At 26.5% G+C, this 14,124-nt stretch overlaps 1 protein-coding gene across 1 annotated transcript in view; it reads right to left on the bottom strand.

The window, feature by feature from the left end:
• The window catches only part of LOC106688449 (T-box transcription factor TBX20), a 123,647-nt gene extending 118,143 nt beyond the window's left edge, over positions 1-5,504 (bottom strand). The window contains exon 1 of the mRNA XM_014432917.3: positions 5,272-5,504. Within this exon, the coding sequence (XP_014288403.1) occupies positions 5,272-5,383 (112 nt within the window). The 5' untranslated portion in view covers positions 5,384-5,504. The remainder of the gene's footprint in view (positions 1-5,271) is intronic.
• Positions 5,505-14,124: the final 8,620 nt, after the last annotated feature.

The following is a 14,124-nucleotide window of genomic DNA, read 5'->3' as shown; positions in this document are numbered from 1 at the left end:
TTTTATATAGAACAATCTTACGAGAGTTGATTAGTTGGGACATTTGGCGTATTTTGCAAAGCTTCTGGTGGTAAATAGTAATATAATAGAAGAAATTAATTAATATACATTATTTCATGATTTGTGGAAGATAGTCCGGGTGGCAGTCAATAAAAGTATCAAAATAGTACAAGAAAACTATTTATTTTCACCCCAATTTACACAGCTTCGTCAGGGCTGATAAGCATGAAGTTTTGCAACCATCTGAAGTTGGTAAGTTCGTCGTTGATGGATGATGCCCAACAAAGTGGTGCGAAACGTTGGTTAAAAATAAATAAATTAAAATTAGAATATGGTTTTCAGAATGTTGATAAATATAAACTATAAATATTATTCCATTGACATACTTCTTTCCTGGACTTCGAAATATGAAATAAGCCGGAAATGTCTGCGGTACATCATTACATCTGTTCAGTCACCAAAATTGGTGTCATTAGTTCAGTCCGGAGGTCCCGTGCTGCGTTATTTTAATGCAAATGTTGTCTAACCAACTCAATAACGTAACCACATTTCAATAACGTAATTAGATTCAAAAAAAGAAAAATAATTAAATCAAATAAAAATAAATAAGATTGCATGACATGTAAAGTACATGATAGAATGTTTGTTTATTGTTTTATTTAAGTCGGAAATTCAGAAATTAAAATTTATTGATATTTCAAATAGTTCCCGAAATATTTTTTGTGTTACAATATGAACAAAACCATCAACAATTTGGGCTCCAAGTTAACCAATAACACCAGCTAATACGAATTTCGGGTCTAGTTTCTACACATACATTTTTTATTAAATTTATATAATTAATAATATAAAAACGGTTTAAAGAAATCGCATATCATTTAAGGTCAATGAAATTTGTTTATTTGAAACCAAAATAACCTCTGAAACGCCATTATATGGTAAAACTATTCAAACATTAATAATTGTTCATAAAAGGTACTCTGATTGTCTCTTATCAGTTTAAATGACGTCCAAGATATTTGTGAGAACATATTAAATGAATTCGTTGGAAGTAAATTTAATTAGCTTTAATTTCAGCCCGTAAAATAATGTTCAGTCTCAATGATTCAGTTAAAAATAGCGAATAACCGGAAATATTGACAAGTGGAACTTGAGAAAAAATATTTTAAAAAATTGTGAGCTGTAACGATTAAATTTAAGTAAATTCAATTTAATGGGCTCAATTATTTTACTTCAATTTCGGGCGAACTATTCTGTGAAGCACTTATTTCGTGAGTTCTTTAATAATAATTGAATATATTAGCTAATGCGCTTTAATTCCGAAATAATGTTGAAATTCTACAAAAGAAAATTTATGGAGGAAAAAATGAAGATGTTTGGCATCCTTCTATGCATAGAATAAAATCTAATAGTTAAAATCTTAACACAAAAATTTTTTTTATTTTGTAATTTTTTTTTTGCCTTTTTTGCAATAGTTCTAGGTTCCGAAATATAAAAAAGAAATACATTTCTAAAAAAAATTTTAAAGGAATAAAAATAGAATAATAGAAGAGCCTAAATAATAGTAAGCACCAAGGAAAAAGTAATAAATAAGTAATTTAGGTAATAAAGTATATTTATTATAGCAATATTTGTAAATATTGAAAGCATTGCCATGATGATAACAGGATTTGATTATTCTATTTATTATTTGGATTTAATTATTATAGAATTAAATTGGAAACACAATAAAAAAAATAGTTTATTTCCAATCGAAACAATGACTTTTAATCATTTTTTCAGTCGTCAATTAATTCTTTCTATCTGTAGGTAGATAAAATATTAGGTCATACTTTTAAATATTTTAGTTAACAATTTATTTTAAACAATTCAAATGGGTTCAATATTCATTATTAAAAATAGTAATATAAAATTATTTTGTTTCCTAAACTGTAAAATTATAAAATTTATATGAATATGAATCCGACGGTTACCGATTTATCCCTTCATTGACAAACATGCTGAACAATAGACCTGACAATAGACAGACATATTTGTGTGAATGAGTGTATACATATATACATAATATAAATATAATATATAAGTATATATTTATATATAACATACAATATATTGAAGGAAATAACTTCTCCCTAAGAAGGGACCAATCTAATATGAGGCTATCAATAATCATTATGAAATAATTGATGGTACTGAAATTGGTGAGGTAAAAGGAGTGGTAGCCCATCATTATTGTTCGCCGCCTCCTCTAATTTTTTAATTATTCCAGTAATTAGTGATTAACTAATTATTGACTTCAATGTAGGCACGAAGCTCTAGCTAGAACTTATTATAGATGCAGGAAGTCATCTGGTCTTAGTTTATCCGTCGGCATACTTAATAGTCAGGTTTTTTTTCATTTTTTTTGTCTTTCAAAGCTGAGACAACCGCTTTATTTTATGCCACTGTTACAAGACACTTCAAGGAATGATTCATTAGTCTTCTAATTTCTAGGTTAGTATATGGGTTGTTTATTTACATTCATGTTTCAACCAAATTGTATTTGAATTTATATTTCTAATCCGTTCTAGGCATATCAGCTATAATACTCACAAATCATCTCCATTATTTTTTATAGTAATAAATAAGAAAAACAATTGTCTTCTAATTGCAATTGAAAACAGCTATTTTCAAATAATTCTTCAGTCCTCATTTTAGTCTATCAACTGAACTAGAAATTTGTTAATGTAGTATAAATCTTAGATCATAGTTTTAAAACATTAAAATTAATTATTGCCAACATATGAAAAACAAAAATAGATTCATTGTTCTTTAAAAATATTAATTTAAAATCATTTTGTTTCTAAAACTGTCTAATTATAAATAAATTGAATAATACATAGTTTGATGTAAATTTGAATCCACAAAATTGCCGAATGTGCTTTGATATATGATATCACATTTATAATTATTAGAATATATTTACAATTTACTTGACAGACATTTTATTCCATAAGTATAAAAATTTTATCCGATAAGAAAAATTACAAATTACAATTTTAAAAAATCCAGTGTTTCCTAAAATTATCATGTTTTCTATTGATTATAGTTAATTAGGAAATAATAATATATTATAATTTCTACTTAATATAAAATTGTTTTGTTTAATTAAATGAGCCAACAACACAAACACTTAATAAATAATGCCGAAAGGAAAATATTGTCAAGCGTCAATACTCCTGTAATTCATTTAGACATTAATAACATTTAAGCAGTATTTATTTGATTGAGACCAATTGATTTAACAAATTATATAAAATGTAAATCTTTGTATATCTATATCTATTTATATTGATATCTATTTATTCAGCAAATTAATTATCGATAAATAATTATTAATTGATAAACATAAAAAAATTGTTTATTGTTAAAAGATTTTTGCGTTTATATAAAATTTATTAAATTATCCTGCTAATTAAAACTGTTATCATGTCCATCAATGTTAAACTATTAATTATTTTCTAAACAATTATTAATTAGAAAATTATTATTATTCAATATACCTCAATAAAAATCAAATTATTTTTAACAAATGACTTTGGTCAGACATACAGTCATATTTTATAGAAAAAAATATATTTTCCTAATAAATCATAAAATTCTCTGATAAAAAAATTATAGTAGTGGCTTTTTTTATTTTATTTATTTACGTTTGAGTCAAATGTTACATTAAATTAAGTTTCATGGGATTTTTATCTTTTTAATCTTAATAAAAATTATGATAGATTCAGATAAAATTATCATAATTGATTTGATAACCTTGTAATTTAAGTAATTATATAAAATGTTTATTAACAACAAATATAAGTGCGATAGTCAAAAGATTTACAATGATAAAAGTTGATTAGTACAATATAAGAGATGTCTATTGAGAAATATTAATGATAAAGATCACACAACAGGATATATATTATATTAATAAATATTAATATAAATTTAGGTAGGAGGTATGTGTAAAATAAATCAATTATAACTAAAAGTATATCCTCAAAACCGTTTTTTATACTTTGTTTGAAATGAAATTGGTAATAAATGAATAAAACAAATTGTAATATATGAAGTTTATACAATAAACTACCACAGTAAACTTAATTATAATATTATATGGTTATAACCTCTGTATGGTCTATTAAAATATCTATAATAAAATATTATATTGTTACAACCATATAAATATAAAAAGACTAATTAGATTAGTTCTGACAAACCACTACTAGAGTAAATTATATCTAATTTATTCACAATTTTCAATTATCTTAAAGATGTGAGCAATGTTTTTTTAATCAGAATTAATGAGAAACAAAAATCATGCTTGTATCAAAAAAGTAAAGGAAAGCTCAGTGAATAATATATCTCTGATATAGATAAATCTTCACACCATAATTATAGTTGTTCGTTATCATTTCATACAAATATCAAATCGATTTTTTATTTTCATAATACCAAATATATTAGAACAAGTATTAATGCCCTAAAATATTTTTGAACACTGGTAAGTGGTTTTCATTGTTCTCGGGTTCTTCAAACCAATCGCAACAATAATCATACATTTTTGGAACTTCATTAATATAATTAAAGATCCTTTTTTTAAACGAATAATAGATTTGTGTGTGGATTTGTTTAGCTTACTTCAGTTTCTTAGGCAGCTTGCAGAAATCATTAAATGATACGGACATTTATTGGCAAGTTGTCTACGTTTAGTGTAATCAACAGCATGGTTTAGTGTAATTTGGTCAAAAAATGTTTAAAAAGAGCAAAAATTAATAACGTTATTGGATAAATAAAATTGAAAAAATGAATAGACTACAAGAGCCGTTATGTTTTAAATATTTTCAAAGCGGGATCATTTCTGACTAAAATAAAATAATCCAAAATAAAAACCATTTTATAAAAAACACCGTATCAATTTCGAGCGAAATAAAATTTAATGTAATTATTAAATATGGTGGAACAATTAAATAATGATACAGCAGCTCATATTTATGATTAAATTTCAGATTTACTACTTTATAGACATGTTATAATATAGTATCGGTACTATCAATTGTTTTTATCAGTAAGTGTTGGGATCTTTCAAAATCAATGGTAGAATGAGGCTAGTTTTACTCAAATTCTTAGCATATGTTACAATATGTTCTGAATTCAACCCATTATTGATTAAAAACCTATCATATAAAGCACTAATAATGAATTTTGGCTAATCTATCATTAATTAATCAGTTAATTAGTTACCTGTGGGCGGTGTAGGGGGCGCCGGTCTTGCCATTATTGCCGCAATTGAAAAGTCTGTTGCCCTCACTTTGGGCGGAGGAGGCCCGTCTTCTTGCATCGTCCCGACCAGCATCAGATCTCACGGATTGACATGTGCTTACGGATTCTTCTTTCTTCTGCTCTTCTTTTCTTCCCTGCCTGCCTCTGCCTGTTTATCCTTGTCTTTCTTGATGAGTACGTCACGAGGGGCGCGCACTGACTGGAGGCCGCCCGGAGCACGGCTCCCCCCCACTCCCGCTCTGGGGGCGTGGCCGCATTGGCCACTCCCATTGCTCCCACCCTCCGATTCACCCCTCACACGATCTTCACCTTCCGGGTGGGGAGGAGCCGGGAGAGCGGTGGGGAAGGATTAGAATGAGCACAAAACGAAGCAGTAAGTAAATAAAAGAACTTGAATTGTCATCCGATGATTTTCTCCACCCCCAAGCAGATTGATTGTGAAGAAACCAATAAGTGAAATCTAATTCCAGGCCTTAGCTATCTACTATCATCAATATGATCAACTACGAACCATAGCTTTCCACTACTTAAATTACATGACCCATCAATAGACATAACGTAGATATTCCTAATTACTTAATATATATTCTATAATGCAGCAATTACATATTATTAATCTAATGTAAAGGAAGACCAGGTACGTACGGACACATAAAGTAAGTACATATAAAAAATACAATCAACATACCTGAATGTATTTTACTCTTCTTCTTCAGCCATTAAAAAAAATTTTAAAACTTAATCATATCCTTTTTTTTTAATACAAAAATATTAAAATTAATTTGGTCTTGAATTTTAAACAATACAAAATATGACGGGTAGCCCCTTTCATACATTATTAATAGTGACTCAAACGTTTTTCAGCCTTAAAAACACCACAATTCTAATATTGAGTTGGCATATCAATTTAAGTACAATTTTTACAATTATGGCATTTGATCCAGTTTTCTCTATTTTTTTCCACTTAAGATGCTCTCGGCCACTTAATCTTCTTAGAAACGACCGAATGTTTTTCTTTATTTTAATTCCTTTCTCTTTTTTTTATAATTTTAATCGCCTATACTCTTCTGTTTTTTAACTCCTTTTTATGAGGCAAATATAGTATAATCACAAATTAAAACAATAAAAAAATTATGTATACTTAGTTTTTACTCAATAACCTCCAAGAATGTCAATATCCTACCTTCCCATATACCTATATATTTAAAAACAAATTATTTACGGTACTTAATGCATTATTTTAGGGATTTGGTTTGAAAACGGGCCGTTTAATGTTCAAAACGTTATCTAATTTATAAATAGCATTTTCATGTTTTAAAGATTGTTTTCGGAAATTCCTTAGACTGGTAAATTACTCTTAGCAAGAATAATATATCATTCATTATACTATAGCATATATATATCATTGCAATAAAACAAGAATATACTATCATTTTTAATAATCAAATTTTTTTTTGTTAATTTGATTTTAATTTAATTTAACTTATTTACTTCGGCAGCAGTTTAGTTTTGTTTGGTAAACTTTCGTATAATTTGTGTTTATGCATTTTTTAAAATATGCCATTTGGTAAATATCTAATTTTTTGACTAATTTAATTTTTATTAATGGTATTAATAGACATATGTGTGTGCTATAATATCATAATGATTTAGCAAGAATCGTATGATGTATTTAATGTAAAAAAAAAATAAATAAATAAAAAATAGAAATTTATAATTTTTATATTTTCAATAAATAAACTTTCATTTTTTGTTCATTGAATTAATACAAATAAAAGATAAAATATATTAACCAATAAAATTTGTTGATAGTAGAGTCCTCCTAACCTGTTAAGCGAAGGTTTTCATAAGAGTGTAGTATTGTATAAGAAAATTGTTATAAATTAAATTGATGTTATAAGAATATTAATAATTAATAATAAATAGATATTCATCTTTAGAAAATTATTAAAAGAAACTGTCTATTAATAATTAATAAATACACTTGTCTTTAATGATAAGTGAGTTGGGAAATTAGTCTGAAATAAGGAAACAAAAAAATCAATAACCTGGACGAATCGATTGTAAGGTGTATTAAAAAAAATATATTGTTGTGTGTCGATTAAAATATAAGTAAATTTTATGAATATTTTAGGTTTCTGCTCGATAATAGCTTGAGGGCCGAAACTTCGGAAAAAAATAAACGATGTTGAGACAAGGATTAAAATAATTTGGATTATAATGTTAAGTGGAAGGGCCGCTAGAAAAAGGATGTCAGCTCGAAAACCAAGTTCTTAAAAATAACCTGGCAAAGATTTATAAATAATCTATCAATGTATAAAATTAGCTCACATTTATTGTAGCTTCAATTTTCAAAAAAAATATGATAAAGTTTTCAAACATTAGTGAGTTTTAAACTGGATATTCTACCATTTAGGATTCTACCACGAGGATTCTACCATTTAATATGGATATCGAGGGTTGTACCATTTAAAATGGATATCGAGGATTCTACCATTTAAAATGGATATCGAGGATTCTACCATTTTATTAAGATTTTTTCATATAAATCATCTATTTGTTTGTGTTTGCTTCTCTGGCTTTAGATCGCAGTAAAAAAAACAACAGTGTTTGATTTCTATATTGTACCTTTCGAGGATACTATGTCCCCCTCCTCTGAACTTAATTTGTTCCAGTGTTTTTGAATAAGTCGCAATATTAAAACATACATACTTAATGAAGTATGGTAAATGAATCATGGCCAATGACCAATAATACTGGGTCAAGTTAGATTCTGAGGTGGAAGACATAGCTTTCCCAAAAAGTCCAACATACAAATCAAACACTATTGTTATTTTATTCCGAACTTCAGACAGAAAAGAAAAAAAAATATGCATGGAAGGCCAATATGTAAAACAAATAAAATATGCATTTGTATAATTATATAATTGAATGTAAAATAGGTTTTATTTATATTTATAAAGGTATGTTTATGAATATATGTATGTATATTTTTTAAAATATATGTGTATATGTACATATATTATACAAAAATATATGAAAAATATGTACGTTTCCTGTTGTCATAATGTCGAAATAAATAATACTTTATTTGCATCTTCTACGATACTTTATACGGTCCGTTTTAACCATAAATTATTTTTAACACCCTTCTTAAATACAACTCATTATTGTCGTGATGCAGAGAATTTTCATACAATGTCGGGAAAGCCCTGTTGTCTCGTAAATCTAAACAAATCTTTATAAGTTTAAATATATATATATTATTCTAGGGACATCTCTAAAGAATTCCACGAATAATATATACGATGATGATTAAAACATGATGTATGTAGAATGATGCTTTCATTTATGTTAATATGATAATAGTATATTTAGTAGTAATTATCGAATTGTTCATTTTTCAGGATCTTCACTATGAAATATTAAGTAATATTTCCTATACTGTATAGGTGTTGATAATTAACCAATGGTATTGATTGTTATGTTGTGTTAATTAATAAATCGATATCATTGGTTGACAAAGTATTTCTATATCTTCTTTTAATTTAGAAATTATTTTAATAGTTAGATTTTTTTTTCAATAAATTTATAATTGTTTATTTCATATTCCTTGTTATTTTGCCTAATAGTTTATTTTCATTTATTTTATTTTTAATATCATTAAATACCTTCTCCTTTTCTTTAAATTTTATATTTTAAGTGTTTTTAGAAGTTATGCGTACTACTTGCCTGTGGAAATGTAAATTAATAATATTTTGATGAAAGGAGTTAACAGGTAAAAAGTTAGTTAAACTGAAATTTTATAGTGAATACAGGATAGGCAACATTGCAAACACAGTTTATCTTTTAATGTTTGGATTTCGATCTGCCATGAAAGGGGCATATATGAATCAAAACTTACATTTTTAAATTAAATCATTTGAAGTAAATAAATTTAATACATACATTAAAAAAATATATCGTAATAAAAAATCATTGACTTAAGGATAAAGAAGTAATTTATGATTCACTAACTGGTCAAAATCGTCAATCAAATTTTTTTATTTTAAGTTTGAAGAAGATTTAATATTACGATAGATTTCAACCTCAAATAAGTTTATTTACTACAATGGCTACTTTAGGCGTAAGGCTGCTTCGTAACTGGAACAAGACTGCAAGACCAGCGATGGCGATAGTCGCTTAGTCGATCTGAGAAAAAATCAAGCACATGGAATATAGTTAAATGCCCTAATTGAACATATGAATGTGTGTAATTTCATTTAAAAGGAGTGAAACTAGGCGTTCAGAAATAACGATATTATATTTTATCAATAGTTCAAATAATACTGTATGTTAAAAATTTATTTAATTTATTTTATATTGTATTGTTTATAATAAGTATTAATTTTTTATAACTATTATTTCAACAAATTACAAGAATATTATAATCTGTGGCCATGTAATAATGTTTTAAATTTTGACTGAGATTTTGATTTTGACTTTCAAATATGCCGTTATATTAAATGTCCGTTTCAAAATAATATTATAAATTGTGACAGAAATGTTTATGAAAATGAGTTAATGTGCTGATATCTTAATAGATCATGATAAAAATTTATTTTTATGAAGCTACGTTTAAAATGCACGATATACTATATAATTTACTCTATTATTAAGTCAAATGCAATTATGTTAATTTTAAACTGTTGTACATAGCTTAAATATTGCACAAAGCCTTGAAATTTAAACATATCGAAATATTTCTCTCCAAAAACGGTGTTATTTCTTCTATTAAGAAGTACTTATTTAAAAATTATTTAATAATTCTGTTGAAATGAACATTTTAGCTTCCACATCAAAACTTATAATTAATCAAATATGATTAATTGTTAAATTTAATGGGTTAAAAGTAATGGAAAACATAAATAACTCTATTATTCAAATTAAACTATAATAGGGCGGATTTCGCATTATGGAACCAAAAATAAGGTTGTTTGCCTGGTTCATTAGTTCGAGACCCTGCATATTTTTTGCATTTTATAAATACATTTTAGCCCAATGTAACATCGTTGAAATCTCAACAATCCAAACCAGCATGACTTTATTATATTCAAGCGATAAGGCAAACCTTGATAACAACCACTAAGCAACCATGCGTTTAGCATACACGATATCAAAAACATTGACTAATAATAGATCTAAGATGCTCCTTAAAATCAAAACTGCAGCAGTAAAAGAGTATATCTCGTTTTTTTATCTGTGAGGAACGTTGCATATGACAAGCAATAAATTTAATTTTAAGACATGTCTAGCAATGTAATATACTTCTAATGTAAGACGTATATTTATTGTGAGTAAAAATAAAATTATTTTTAGGAAGGATACACGTTTAAAATCACATTTGGTGCATGCAAGGCCAATCATAAAAGTTTCTATTATAGTTAAAACATTCATTAAAATAAACTCGAAATAGTTTAAAGATGTTTTAAAATTTAAGATATTAAAACATAATACGATCTTTATCTGCTATTTATTAGACTGAAGGCTTTATATTCTCCGACTAGGATTGGAATTTCGGGTTATCTAAAGGTTAGCAGCCAATTTTGGTCAGAGTGAGATGGTACCGATTGAATCTGTGGGTTAGGCACGAAATAAATGGCCAGTGATAATCGTACAATGGACTGCTAGAACTACCAAAGACCACCGCAGGTTTCCCAATTTTCTGACAATAAAATAAAAAATAATTATCACATTTAACACAACATTTCAACATTTAAAACTTCGGTTCAAATACAACTTGGGAAAGATGAATTTTATTTTATTCATTATTCATTTTAAATTTAAATATGAAATTTCAACCTTCTCTCTCAGGCAACAATATGCTGGTTGCATTTACGATAACTTGACCTTCGTCTAGTGAGAGTGCATATGGATTTTACAACACAATAAACTAAACCATCCAACACTATTATTTCAATAGGACATTCAACCTTCAGCAATAAACGAATGGATACACATGAAACGCATCAATGATAGACATACCTGGATAAGAGGAAGTCAGTACACATTTATTTGAGAATGTCTATATTGACTTCTTTTATCCCTGCTGGATTTAAAAAAAAAAAAAGCTTTTATATAAAAAAATAAAATTAAAATTTCTAAATTGTGTTTTGTTTTAAATTTAATTATATTTTTAATCAATATGATTATAAGTACCTATTATATTTTATTTATCACATTCACCAGATGTTAAATATAATGCAGTAATAATTCGTTCAAGTAAATAAATAAATGTATAATAATTCTCTTAAAACAATTATATTTTTGCAGTCATAGGTATTTTCTGCAGTTATTATTTTTGTCTTTTTGAGTTCTTGACTAGTTATATAAATATTTTTTTATAAAACAAATAAATTTCAACAGACAACATACAGTTTTAAATGTAACGATGCACTGCATGAGATTGATAAGGGTTGTTTAGCATCCGAGGTCGAAAATCGATCTCCATAATTGATTGCTTTCACCTTTATCTTATTTTTTTCTTTGTATATTAAATAAACAAAATTTAATTTCAATTGTACCTTCCCTGCAGTAGTGATCGCTCAAATAAATAAATAAACATAGATATTATATTTTTTAAATCAATTAGTAAACTTCCAAAATAGAAACAAATTATTTTTTTTTTTAAATTTATTTATTGATGTTTACAACTGTACATAGAATACATCAAGTAAATTTGAGGAAATTATAATGGGATGGTACAAGCATGTAGAGAAACTATCCAATGGTAGCACTCTAAAACATTTTTACAATATAAGGTCTCCAGTCTTTCTTCTTTTCAGACGCCTCGGAGGATTATCCGGAATAAAAGAGGAAGTAAGATTAGAAACTAATGGGTTTGACAAATTTAATATTAATTATAATAGTATTTGGTAATTTTCTAAGATTATTTTTTAATTTTTAGTTCAAGTGAAAACTACAACAGCCAGACTTGATCTCAGTTTTAACCGACAAGTTTGAAAACCGAGAACTTCGGGCTTTTCATATTGCTGACTATTTTACTATAAATCAGCTTATATTCCCGAATATTTCCGCTGATCCGACTGTATGGCTTCTTCTGGGGTCCCCCATGTCTAGCTGAAGCCTTGCGACGGAAATTTGATGTTAATCGAAAACCTAAAAGAAGAGCAAGCTTTCGTTTTAGGATTATGTTTGTTATTATCAATCACTATTAAAAGATAGGTTTTAACTTTTTTCGGTGCTTACTTAATACCCCGTTAAACAGTTCTTGGTTATAACGAAGGCCCATATTTTTATGCAATTGCATATCTTATTTTCTTGCATTTTTTAAACACCTTATCAGATCTTTACAAATCAGGTGCAATTTGTCAAATTATATTTTACTTATTGGGCGATAAATGCATAAAATTGCATATTTGGATGATTTCAATGAAATAAATAATAAAAATTCTTAAAAAAGATTCTAGTTTAAAATATAGATATACATTGAACAAATAAACGAAATAACACTTCCTTCAATATATGACTTCTAGAAATATCGATTTTTTTTCAATAGAATTATTAATGTTTTTCCTTTTATTTTTAATTGTAACTTTTTATCATTTGGTTATTTTAGTTTCATGTTACATAACATTTGAAATCATATTTATTTTTATCCCTTTTCACTGCATATTTTTTTGCTGTATATTTTACTGTTTTTATTATGTGATTTTTATTTTCATAAACATCTTCATTGCTTATTCATGGATAGTTATTGTATATATTATTTGTCTAATTTTCTTTCTAGGTGAATTACCCACCATTGAACAAAGTGAAGTAAAGTACTCAGTTAATTGTCGAAAAGAATATATTAATCATTTTACTATTTTTTAAATATTTCAGTCGTTTTCTAATATTTAATGGTATTCTATGAATTATATATTTTCTTTATCATGTATTTTGAAAAAATTACTTTTTACTTATGAATTCATCATTATATAAACTCATATCAAAATCAACTACTTGAATTTTAATACCAACTTCTATTATATATTTATCAATGTGTGGACTAGTTTAGATTTTTTTTCCTGTAAAGCAAGACTCAGGGTTAGAGAACAGGATATTCCGATTCCAGAGGAAGGTTGTAGGATATTCTGAATGCTAGGAAAGGTTATAAGATATTCCGATTTCCCCGAAAAAAGTTATTAACAAAATTAAGCATTTTTAGCTGGTAGTGTAGAAAGTATATTTTTACATAGTTTTTATAAGCTACTCGATTTGTCTTTTTCTGATAATAAAAAAAAATATTCATTTTTTTTTTTTAAATATTAAATATTTTATCAAACGATTTTTTATTCACTAAAAATTAAAAAAACATAATTAGGATTTCAGTAAAGTAAGTAAAGAATATTGTTTTTTGAAAAAGTAAATCTTATTTATAACGTCATCTGTAATCTTTAAATACCATTTTTAATACAACTGTTAGAAAGTTGAATGTTCGCTCGTTTTACCTACAGTACCACCATATAGATTTAATTCCGTTATAAAGGCGAAATGTTGATTTCAAATAAAGAAAAACTTTTTTTTAATATCTCTGTTTAATTAGATCTGGATGTGACACACACAAACAAACTAAACCTTTAAGACCAATTATAAATGGCATAAATGGGCCTTTATATAATATATCAAAATATTTCAAAAATAGCTTCACTAATATATATAGAGACAAAGAAATTGACATCATAAATGTAATAGAAGCTAAACAGAAAGTAAGGGATATTAAGATTGAAGATGACGAGACGATGGTAAGTTATGACGTTGTCTCATTGTTTA

The sequence above is a fragment of the Halyomorpha halys genome, unplaced genomic scaffold (genome assembly GCF_000696795.3).
Source record: "Halyomorpha halys isolate HHAL.00 unplaced genomic scaffold, Hhal_1.1 Scaffold1128.1, whole genome shotgun sequence".
Taxonomy (NCBI): Eukaryota; Metazoa; Arthropoda; class Insecta; order Hemiptera; family Pentatomidae; genus Halyomorpha; species Halyomorpha halys.
The sequence above is the reverse complement of the archived record's forward strand: the minus strand, read 5'-3'. Positions and strand labels throughout refer to the sequence as shown.